The 12,686-nt window shown below is 28.5% G+C and overlaps 1 protein-coding gene across 2 annotated transcripts in view; it reads left to right on the forward strand.

Moving 5' to 3' along the window:
* Window positions 1–12,423: 12,423 nt before the first annotated feature.
* Window positions 12,424–12,686, forward strand: part of LOC100212030 (centrosomal protein CCDC61) — an 83,008-nt gene continuing 82,745 nt past the window's right edge. For both annotated transcript variants that reach the window (XM_065805612.1, XM_065805613.1), the window contains exon 1: window positions 12,424–12,598. In XM_065805612.1, coding sequence (XP_065661684.1) covers window positions 12,442–12,598 — 157 coding nt within the window. In that variant the 5' untranslated portion in view covers window positions 12,424–12,441. The remainder of the gene's footprint in view (window positions 12,599–12,686) is intronic.

Consider the following 12,686-nt stretch of genomic DNA (forward strand, 5'->3'; position numbering starts at 1 on the left):
AATATAAAAAAACAAAGCAAAAATGGCCAATATATCCATACAAAATAATAATTACAAAGAGAAAAGTATGGAAGTTTGTTTGAGAAACAATAAACATATTTTTCTTGAGATAAAATAAAAATATTAACTTTAAAAAAAAATTACAAAAAAATATTATATTTGACGTAAAAGTGTCAAAAATACTTATAAAAGCAATTTAAATTGTAAAATTGTTTCATTATTATATAGATTTTAGTAAATGGTATCAAAATTATCAAATTTCGGTTTGGCTTCTAGAAAAATATCAACATTTAGAACACTTCTTAAATTCAGCTATGTAGAAATTTTCAAAAATCAGTCTTAAAAGAAGGAATTCGACATAAAAATGGAACAAAATTTTTAATAAAAACTCTTTTTAGGTTTATGTACTCTATTTATATATTTGAAAACTCAAAAATATGACTTAACATATATAAAAAAAAAAAAAATTAAAAGTACAATAAAAGCAATCAATCAATGTCACTCAATGTTGGGGCGGCACTTGTTTATGCTGCTACTGTTGCAACAAGTATACTGGCTATAAAAAATGTTTATTAAAATATGATATCTAATTAAAAATAAACATTTTATGATTACATATTACTTTAAAAAAAAAAAGATCAAACGACCTGGTTTGTTATATTACAAAAGCAAAGAGATTTCTGTAATTTTTATTTGTGATTGATATTTACAGAAAGTTATTTAAAATCAGAAAATCTATAACAACTGGGTTTTTAGTAACAACAACTGGTTTCCAGTAACAAAATTTGTTTCGTTTAATTATTTAAAAAAACGTGGTGTTTGATAATAAAACAATAGTTGTTTATAGATAAGTACCTTCGGAAATACAACATTGTTTGTGTAGCATTAATTAAATGACATACCTTTTAAATAATGTTCATAAATTTTAAAAAATGAACAATTAAACGATCTTGTTCTTGAACATGCAACATAGAGTTGATCGTGTGAGAAGCAAGGGTTTTTGAGATAAATACCAACTTTATTAAAAATTTGACCTCTGAAAAGAGCATGATCTTCGAGTTCTTAAAATAAAAAACACAGAAAAATATACTTTAAATACAATTGACTTGTTAAAAATACTTGAATTGTGATATTGTTAAAATTATTATATTGTGATATTATTAGAATTAAATAAATACCTAATAATAAAAGTTACTTTACTAATTTAAAATAACATAAAGTTTATCTGTTACTACAAAATTTCAAGTCACTAAGTTATTATCTAATATAAAGGTTTTAGATTTTACAACTGATTACGCAGGTATTAGCAGATTATAATAAAGATTCAAGCATACCATATCGCGTGGTCAAAATAAGAAGCTAAGGCAAAGCATGCTAAATCTTTTTTAAAAAACTGCCGTTACCCGTTCGTGAGTTTTGATGTCAAAAACTCACGAACGGGTAACGGCAGGGTTGAATTGATCAATAATTATAAGCGATAGGATATATATATGAAAAGTACACGGGAAAAAACGGCATAGTCACATTTAAAAAGTTTTGAGAAAATATATATTAATCATTTATAAATTAGATTTTGAAATGGTTCTGTTATTTCAAAAAAATTATCTAGGGTTTTACCAATACAAATTACCATCCCTAGATACTTTTGCAACTTATTTTTCACCCATTTAGTTTTATCTTCAGGTTTTGACATTTCATTAAAAGCCTTAATTTTTGATTCATCTGATTGCATACTGTTTATTGATAATTTATGTCGTAAGTATATCAGCTCTTTTATTCTATATTTGCATTTTTCAATATTAAGAATCGTTGCCATTTTTTCAGCTTGATCTAATTATTTTGTAAGATTTTTATCGTGATTTAATATTATCAATATCAGTTTCTACAAAATGTGGAAACTGATATTGATCATCAAAGCCTTAATTGATCCTTTTATGAAATGTTCTTCTAATTCTAGACCATCATTATCACTGAAAAAATTTTCTTCTTCAGCTTCAATTTGATTGTTATGTGAAGCACGTGCACGCGCTAGATCATCTAGTTTTTGTGCTAAATTCATTCTCCGCATCTTGGTTGCATATTGAATAGCTAGACCTATAGATTCTATATTTGGCATCAATTGACAGATCTAATTGTAACAACTAAAGAGTTTACCCAGTTAGTTGGTTTATCGACTATTTTTATTACTCCAGCTTTTTTCCATTTCATCTAATTTTTTTTATATTCTTTATTTTCAAAGTGACAGAAATTTTCTTGGAGGATGAATAACAGGATTTGAGTTGTTCTTTTATTCGATATGGTGTTCAGATCCAATCACCCTCAAATGGTCAGGTCCAATTGCTAATAATTGGTCAGATCAAATCTCCCCCGACTGGTCAGCTCAATTACCCCCAATTGGTCAGGTCCAATCACCTAAAATAATTTCAAATACATTTTTTTAGAATTTTTCTTTTTACTCTTCTTCTTTTTTTCCTTCGATCTGTTTGTGGTAGATAAAAACTCATTTTAAAATGCTGAACATGCCAGAAGATATACCAATAGAAAATGCCTTTTTTTTTTTTTATTTTTTTTTTATTTTTTACACTTTGCCGATAAAAAAAAATTTACAGTCGTAACTTATAAAAAAATAATTACATGACCGGGATTAGAAGAAGACAAATTTAGTCTTATCATTAAGCCCCAAGTCTTATCATTAAGCCTTGATATTAAGGTTAAAGAAGTTAACAAATTTTAGGTTTCTAAAGAAAGATTTATGGCAAATTAACAAACAAAAGTCAATTAATCAAGCTACGTTTGGACTGTTTAAGAAATAATAGGAATACTGTTAGCTATTGATCAGAAGATGCTAATACAACGCTGATAAATTTGTTTAACGGCATTAGGATTGGCACAATTACGTTCTAAAAAAAAAATTATTTTTGTTGCTAATGACAGAAATATTTTTGTCATGCTCGTTTATCAACGGCAAGAAGAAGTATGTTATATTAGTTTCTACGAACATCGTCTGTATAACGGATGGAGGCATTGAGGCATTAAACCCAACGGTGAACAATATAAAAAAATACATTTTATTTTTCCACGAGTGGATGCAATACAACATCCGCTCCCAATGACAAAAGAAAAAAAAACTATTTGAACTTTTTGTTAAAATCAAAATATTTGCAGCAGATATCAGCAACATTAATGGACGTTTGGGCAAAAGAAAAAAAATATTGGCGAGGATTAACAATAGCATTTGTAATCATGTATAGCAGAAATCAAAATGATACCGTAACTTCCTTAAGTAATAAATCATTCAACACAATGTTCAGTAAACGATAAACGTATACACAATCATCCACTTAAAACACAGTGATATGAAAATATATTTAATTGCATATTTTATGTCAAAACTGAAAATTATGTTGTTTTTTTATTTAGATACAAGAAGTATTTCAAAATGACATACAAGGGGTTATTTAAGCCAGCTAAGTTGCTACCATCGGAACAAACGGTTTATTACCATAGATTACGAGTGCATTTAAAGGTTTAGTTATCATATTAAACTAACACGTTCGAGATTCATCTAACTAGTTCAATTACAGAGTTTTCACTGTTATTTTAATTTGTTGTTTGAAAAGTACTAGACTATTCATTTCAGCTTACGCCAGAGGATTGGAGATGGCAGTCAAACGAAGATATATTAATAACAATTATGACGGATTTGGATATTGCACCTGATAACTTGCTTCGATTTATTCGATGTAAGTGTAAAGAAAGTTCAAAAAATTAGTGTGAGACAAACCTATACAGTTTTTATGAAAACGGACTGTTATGTTCAGAAGCATATGGGAAATGTCAAGGACAAACGTGTGTGAACCCATATAATGTAAGTATTACAGCAATATAATAAAAATATATTACAGTAGGGGAGAGTATGCACCCATGATTTTAAAAATCTATCAGGCCAATTTACTGAATATATGTTTTCATTTCGATCTCTAAAGTAACAGTACATAATGGCACATTTTATACCTTATTATAATTCAATGATCATTTTTTTTACCAGAATATTTTAAGTAGATTTAAAATTTTAAAAACTAAGAACGCTCAATTGGGATCATGGGTACATACCAGTATGCTCCCTTGATCCTACCTATATGCACCCTTGATTCTATGTATGTATACTTGATCCGAGATTAAATTTATACCATAAATGTGTAAAAATTATATTTAAGTTGTCAAAACTATGTTTATAATAAATACCAATAAAATTATTATTATTTTACGACAAATTTATCTTTCTTAAAAGAAGAAAAATCAATGAAAAAAATGTTATTTTTTACTGAGGCTCAACGTTTTTTTTTTCATTACTTTCAAGATCAAGTTTTCTTTTCCTTGTCATGAAGATCTTATTTTGCGTTTCATGTTTTTTCTTTTTTGATTGAGATTTTTTTTTCATTTCCTGAAGTTTATTTAGTTCATTTCGAAAAGGAGTGTTTGTGAGTAATCGGGCACGCTGACGCTTACGTTCTTTAATGGACTTCCTTGATCCTGCTTTCGGAAACGGCCTACTTTTTTCTAGACTCGCTTGATGAGAGATATTAATAAAAACACTTGACTTCCAGGGTCAGATATAGGCTGAATAAGAAATGTACTACAAGCTGAACCTGATGACAGACTTGACATCAATGATCGATTAAAAGCTGGGGCATGAACAATAGCAAAAAACTGGATCAACAACACCTGGAAATGGGTCAGTAATTGGTTCTGGACGGTCTGTTACATATGAAGCAAAAACTCATAATCAGAAAATTCCTGCCACAGCATATCCTGTAGGAGTTTTAGACAAAGTAAAAGCTTATGCATGAGCTTTCCTTACAACTGCAGCTATATCATATATGGTCATCGGTCTTGGATTAGATGCAACCCAATCATCACAGGCTACATTATAATAACGTTTTAATGGCCCATAAAACGACCGATCTAATGGATGCAGCTTGTGACTACAATGTGGTGGAAAGGACAGCATAGTTATGCCTTTTTTTTTTTAAGTTAAATCTAAACAATTGAAACATGCCTCTCATGGTTGTCAAGAAGTAAAAACACTGGATTAGCTGGTGAACATTTCACATTTTGAATAAAATGTTTTATCCACTCTAAAAACGTTGGAACATTCATCCAACCATATATATATATATACATATATATATATATATATATATATATATATATATATATATATATATATATATATATATATATATATATATATATATATATATATATATATATATATATATATATATATATATATCAATACAATACAATTATATTATATAAAAGTATTAGAAGTACAAAAAAAACAAACACAAAATAGTATAAAATCTTTATTTTAAGGCTATATTATATATTTTATTTAAAAATATAGCAACCATACAAGAGGTGAATAGTTTAGTTACAAAATGACATAAGCAAAATTATTCAACTCAAAAAAATATTAAAGCTGTGAGGTTCCTTGTAAAAGTAAAAAAATTGCTTTTTGTTGTCAATACGCTATAGGATCAAAAGTGCTTATTTTTCAGGAACAAGTGACACAGTCGAGCGATGATGAAGGCAAAAGTGATGAAAGCAGCAACAAAATAGTATTTAAGATAAATATTTTTGACAGACTTTAATTTTTAACTTATGGTTCAATTTAAAAAAACTTACACTATAATAAGTTTGTAAAAATTTAAAGTCAAAAAAATTAGCCGTGACACAAATATAGCAACAACATAGTAATAAAAAATTAAATGAAGTCTAAGTAAATGTAAGCCATGTCTTTAAAAAAAGATGCATTCACTGTTCACTTTACCCTGTATGTCTTAATAAAAAATGAATTAGTAATACTAACTACTTCCTTTATACAAATAGCTTTATTTAGTTTTAGTTTAAATGGAAATTTAGTTAATTTGGTCAAGATCAAATCATTATGTTTCTTTAAACGATTACTATTAAGTAGAATGTGTTCATAAATTTCATTTGTATAAAAATAAATAGAGGTAGTCAACACATTAACAATGATTTGTCACCAATCATGTTGAGGAGCTACCCAATTTCTTCAGAATCAAAAATGCTAATATTAATGAGGCTTTTTTCAAAGTTACTGGGAGTTTTCAAAGAGTAATTGTTTAAAACTACAAGTCAATTCAAAAAAAATTAGTAATAAAAAAATAATAATCTTTTGATAATTTATTGTTTAATATGCTTGTTATTAATTGACTGTTACGAATGAAGTTTGAAAGAGTTGATTTACTGACGACTTACTTAAAAGTACCTTTTTTCCTTTTTCAGACATGTTGTCGAAAGGTATCCTTGATAAAGGTTTTTATTTTTTCAATTTCTGAATTAAAAAAGACGTTGGAATATAATCCTAATGCAGATTTCCTTTTTGCTTGTTAGCAGTCATGATTACACCATTTAATCAGCCAACTACACCAAATAAAGCATATTTCAATAAAGTTCACCTTCAGGTAGATAGTGATGTGGAGCAATCCTTTGATCATCACAAAAACCAATGGAGGTCACAAGAGAGGTGGAGCACTTCAGTACTCCTTACATATGTTCACCCAAACAATTTATTGCAAAATAAATTTTATGTGCAATTTGCTAGAAAACCTTTACAATTGCTTAGAATTAGAAATTTCAGATGACATAAACTTTGAGGACAATGATAAAGACGATGTACACTATGTTCAGGCTGAATTAACACAAGTCAACCAATTTGACTTGACATTGTACAAAGAACACTAGTTAAAAATTTGTTTTTAAATCGAAGGCGATAATATATTGTTCAATTATTACAAGTTTTTTTATGATGTTTTATATATATATATGCAAACTCTAAACTTATGCTCATGCTTATGTCAAATTAGTATACAAAATTTTAATTATTTGTATTTAAAAAAAATACTATTTACGTGATATTTATGATTGAAAAAAATGAAAGTTTTTTTACTATTTATTAATTGTATATTAAACAATTGTCAAAATTTATTTGCCCTTTATAACCTCTTTGTAGAATAATCAATTCTGAACCCCTCTCTACCTTTTTTTTACTTAAAATTATTTTCCTAATTTTAATTATATTTTTTTTTACTAAATAAATATTCAATAAAAAGTATTTAGTTTTTATAGCAGAGTTTTATAAAAGTATCGTCATTTTATTAGGCTGTTAAAAATATTAATTAGTAATAATCCAAAATTTAGATTAGTTAGAAACTGTATTAATTCAATATAAGAAAAGTTTGTTTTATAAAATTACGAAAACTTTGTTCATTCAAAAAAAAATCAATTTGGTTGTTTTTTTTGCGTAAATTTTTTGCGTAAGTTCAGCGCAGCTCGTGTGCAACCCTTACTTTACGGCACACCTATCCAAAAATAATCCCAACCTCAATTTTGAGGACAAAAAAAACGACTGATGGAGCATTAATCTGCAAGGTCTCAGGTATCACCAGATGTAAAAATTAAAATCTAATCTCTATAGCCGAAGAAGAAAAACATATTTAAAGTTTTATAGCACTTTGCGCTATTGTTCGCACTTTTTCATATTTGGGTTATGGGGTTTTTAAAAAATATCAAAAACTGATATTTTTTAAAACAACGGATGCTTTACGTTTTTATTCTAACCTTATTATCGACTATGGAAGTTTCAAAATTTTGCAGCTTTTCGTGGTTTTTATGCCTTTTAAAAATTCCAAGTTAAATCAAATAACTGATTTACTAACAATAATATGTGACTAGTGAATATAGGATTCTATTGTTGTTAGACTTCACATTTATGCGTACTTTGTCTGCAAAAAGAGTGCTTTTTTTGTCCAAGTTTCTATAAAATATGAGGTAGAAAGCACATAGTTAAAGGCATTTTTTCTAATTGTTCTAAATTTAAAAAACATATAAACCTCTTTATATTTTAGTTGTTAAACCCACAGGTTTGCCTTTTTATTTTTGTTTAAAATGATTGACCAAATATTGGAAATATACACAATAGTAACAACTTTTTCAATTAAAATAAGAAATATATCTTTACTCAAATGGGTTTTAACAGGATATCAAACAAAAGAAAATCCCATTTAACCTTAATCTCCCATTGAAAAAACACATACATACAGACATGAAAAAAATTACTTTATGGTGGTGTTATGATGTTTATTACTTCTTCTTCAAATTGCTGTTGAGATTTTTTTATTTAGTAATTGCAAAATAAGATATATGCTCCTGAATAATTTTTAGTAAAAATGATATTTTATGAAACTATAAACTAGACTTATATTCATCGATAAATTTTAGATTTCAATTTAAAATATTTTAGCGTTCAAAAATTATGACCATATAAAGTTTAAACCCCTCAATTTGAGGGGGTTGCAAATTTTATATGGTAATAATTTTTGAACGCAATAGATAATACTATGAAACTTAAAATTTATTAATGAATATAAGTCTAGTTAAGAATAGTACAAAAAATACTTCATCAACTTGTTGCTCTCACGTTTGGGGCAAGTGGGGGGGGGGGGCGAAAATTTTGGAGCTTTTTTGTTCCCAGCCTCCAATCATCGCAATTTTTTGCAAACCCTCATTATTTGACATAAGTATAAACATATAAATGTTTAGAGTTTGCTCCATGTCTGGAAGTTACCTCGAACACCAAAAAGTTCTTTCTACGCCTCTGCCTTTGAGGTCACTAGATTTAACATCACACCAACATCAAGGGTGTTTGCTTGAGTGAGACTGAAGGCCACAGATGATATTGGCTAACTTCATGTCATATACAATAAAGAAAGGCGCATCAATTTTCCCAAACAAACATAATTTTTTTTTGACATTTTTAACATAAGTTTCTGAAACATTTTCAGCAACAGCAAAAAATAGTTGACGCTTAGCACTTGCTTCTTTCCCATGTTCTATAGTCAGTAAACTTTTGTCATTTGAGGCTGAACTTGTTTTGACATTTTGACATCCACCATTGAAGGTAACACTCAAGCAGAACTAGAAGAAAGATCCTCCACCATCAATACCTAGTTTGGTGAGAGGCGGTAAAGTGATTGCTCTAACTCTGCGAATTGAGTTATAAAAATCCCCTAAACTCTTGCAGTAAACAACCTTCGCTAAATAATCAGTTTTTGTTGATGGCCTAGTAAGTGAGATTTTGAAAACTTTGAATAAACTTTCAACCTTTCGACCAGTCATTGTAAAATTTTCCCTAAATTTTGTTTAAGCAATTTTTGAATTTGTAGTCTTGTTTAATGTTACAGTCAGTTTTTGCATCTTCTTATTCGAAAGACCTGTATTGATTTGAACTTGAACCATGTCCAAAGTAGTTAGAGAAGTTCTTGATACGCACTGAGCTCTGGAGAGACCTGGAGTAATAGTTAAAGCTTTACAACTTTTCTCAACCTAATTGTGCTCCGTGGAGAGGATACCTTTTGAGTTATTATTATCGAGGACGCATTTTTTTCAGCAGTTTTGGAATCAGTTGGTATCATTTTCTTTAAGTTTTCAAATTTGGTGGCTTGTTAACAATCATGTGTTATTCCTCTTTTGACTACACTAAGACAGTTTGACCATAGTTTATCAAAGCTACTTGATGCTTCTTTCAAATCTTGATCGGTTGAAAAAGTGAGCTTTGTAGAATGTCCTTTTAGTTGGCCAACCTGGAAAATTAAACAATTACCAGAATCAAATCCTCTGATCTGTGGTCTAATAATCATTTTGTTAAAGTCATGTAGCTTGGGAATAAGCAAGTTTCTCCTTTGCCATGCTTTTGTACCATTGCTCTGCAGGAATTGCATATGCCCAATGGAGCTTTATCATCTTTAAAATCAATGGAGTTTCCAGAAAAAATACCTGGTATTCTTTCCTTGATGAAATCAGAAATATGCCTGTCACATTTTGAAAAACAAAAGAAGCATACAGATTGTCGACAATTTTGATGAGTTTTTCTTTTATATGGCATTTCAGTGGTTAAAAAATAGATCTTCGAAAAGTAACTGTAGTACAAGCTTGTGTTGGTAAAAAATCTTTTTAGTTGTTTAGGCTGTTGACTGCTAAAATGTAATTTCTTTGATATTGCTACTTTTCCCGGAAAAAAAAGAAACATTTGTTTTCACATTTTTAAATAGTTGAAAAGTATTGGTCAAAGCAATAAAAGATTTTAGGAGATACTTCAATGCGAGAAAAAAAGCACAACAAGGTTATACATATTTGATTTATATAAAAATACTTTATTCTATCATTAATTTCGAAATTATTTTATAAGTTGCCAATTAATTTTGAATTTACAATTCTAAAGTAACTTTTACAATACGAAAAAAAGTTTTTATTATATCCAATATTTGGTCAATCATTTTAAACAAAAACAATAAAGCAAACCTGTGGGTTTAACGGCTAGAATATAAAGAAGGTTTTTATGTTTTTTTAATTCAGAACAATTAGAAAAAATGCCTTTAACTATGTGATTTCTACCTCATGTTTTATAGAAACTTTGACAAAAAAAGTACTCTTTTTTTGGACAAAGTACGCATAAATGTGAAGTCTAACAGCCATAGAATCCTATATCCACTAGTCACATGAAATTTTTACTAAATTAGTTATTTGATGTAATTTTGAATCTTTAAAAAGCATAAAAACTATATTTTGGCCGTTTAGCTGCTATATTTTGGACGGTTTTAAAGGCGAGGTTCTAACTTTAGGAGCTATATCTTTGCACAGATAAAAGATATCTTGCTTCTATTTTTTTTGCCTGAAAGATACATGCCAAGGCTTCATTCTATAAAGTTTTTAAACTTCCATAGTCGATAATAAGGTTAGAATAAAAACGTAAAGCATCCGTTGTCTCTTTTTAAAGAGGCTTTTAGTGCCACACCCTATACTTTAGGTCCCGGTACACAAACCACAAGTGTTAAAGAGCTGATTTTTTTGTCAGGTTGTAGCCGACACATTTATGTATAGAGTTTTTGATATTTTTTAAAAACTCCATAACCCAAATATGAAAAAAAAAAGAAAAGAAAAGAGATTTACAACGGGGCTCCAAGTGCGATCAGTAGCGCAAAGTGCTATAAAACTTTAAATATATTTTTCTCCTTTCGCTATAGAGATTAGATTTTAATTTTTACTTCTGGTGATACCTAAGACCTTGCAGATTAATGCCCCATCAGTCGTTTTTTTGTGTCCTCAAAATTGAGGTTAGTACCGTTTTTGGATAGGTGTGACAGAAATTCTGCGAAACATTGGTGAATACCTAACAGTTACGAAATCAACGCTGAACGCACGATTTCCATAACCTTAGTTGAGCTACGCAAGAGTGATGAAAGTTGGGTGAATCCGCACCCTGTCTACCGCTTACTGAGGAAATATTGAAATAAGCACCCGTAAAATGGGTTTTGATTTTACCCGTAAAACGGGTCTTGGTTTTACGGGTCCGGACAGCTAGTAATAATAAATAGTTCGAGAAAAAGAATCTTGTTATTTTATTTATTGTGCAAAAAATCGTCAAATGTTTACTAAAATCAAAGTAAATCTAATCAAATGTATTCTATTATAGATTTTACGTTTCAAGGAATATTTACTATAGTGCAAGTACTAATTTCAAGTAAACGCCTTAGTTAATCAAAAACAACGACAAAAACAAAAACAAATAATACTTAAAAAATTATATGTTATAATATTATTAAAATTAAATAGAAATAAAGTAATATTAAAATATAGTATAAATTGTTGTATTTGTTGTTATTGTTGTTGTTGTTGTTGTTGTTGTTGTTGTTGTTGTTGTTGTTGTTGTTGTTGTTGTTGTTGTTGTTGTTGTTGTTGTTGTTGTTGTTGTTGTTGTTGTTGTTGTTGTTGTTGTTGTTGTTGATATATCACACTTTTTATATTATTATTATTAATATAAGAAGTGCGATATATCAAAAACAACAACAATAACAACAACAACAAAATATATTGTATAATAACATCAATAACTGTGATATAATAACAACAACAACTGTTTGAAAATGTAGAGAGAGAGAGATTTTAACTGTGAGGAGAGACTATTCCATGTGCATATCCTGTTTCCATGATTCCATGTATGATTCCATGTGTATATTATATACACATGGTATATTGTATACACATACACATACAAATTATATACTATATATCTGATATTTATTAGATTCACAGCCACATAATAATTCATAGCCATAATAAGATTCATAACAGGTTCATAGCCATAATAAACAGTTCAATGCTTAGGTACAGATGATTTGAAGCTTTTTGCTGACTGAGGATGGTAATCAGTTTTTTATTTAATAAGTTAAAAAACTTTATTTTAAATTTTACTTGTTTTAAATACAAAATAACTGTTATTGCATTTGCAACTTTATTTACTTCCAAGTTTAGAATTAGTAATTCATATTGATTTGATGTGTTTAGTTCTTAAAAATGTCAATAGAAAAAAATTCTGGTACATTTAGTTTCTTAAACTTTCATGGAAGAGATTATAAAGTTGATCTTCATTTAAATAACAGTCAACTTTTGGTTATTCATGTTGATGATTGCCTAACTTTAGATCAGTGGATAGGAAAATATGATGCTAGCTGTAAGTGTTTTATTATAGGTGACTGTTGTAACAACATTAAAAACATTTCAGTAATTAATATTCATAAATAATTAAAGTTTTTATTTTA

This window comes from Hydra vulgaris, chromosome 09 (assembly GCF_038396675.1).
Source record: "Hydra vulgaris chromosome 09, alternate assembly HydraT2T_AEP".
NCBI classification, from domain to species: domain Eukaryota; kingdom Metazoa; phylum Cnidaria; class Hydrozoa; order Anthoathecata; family Hydridae; genus Hydra; species Hydra vulgaris.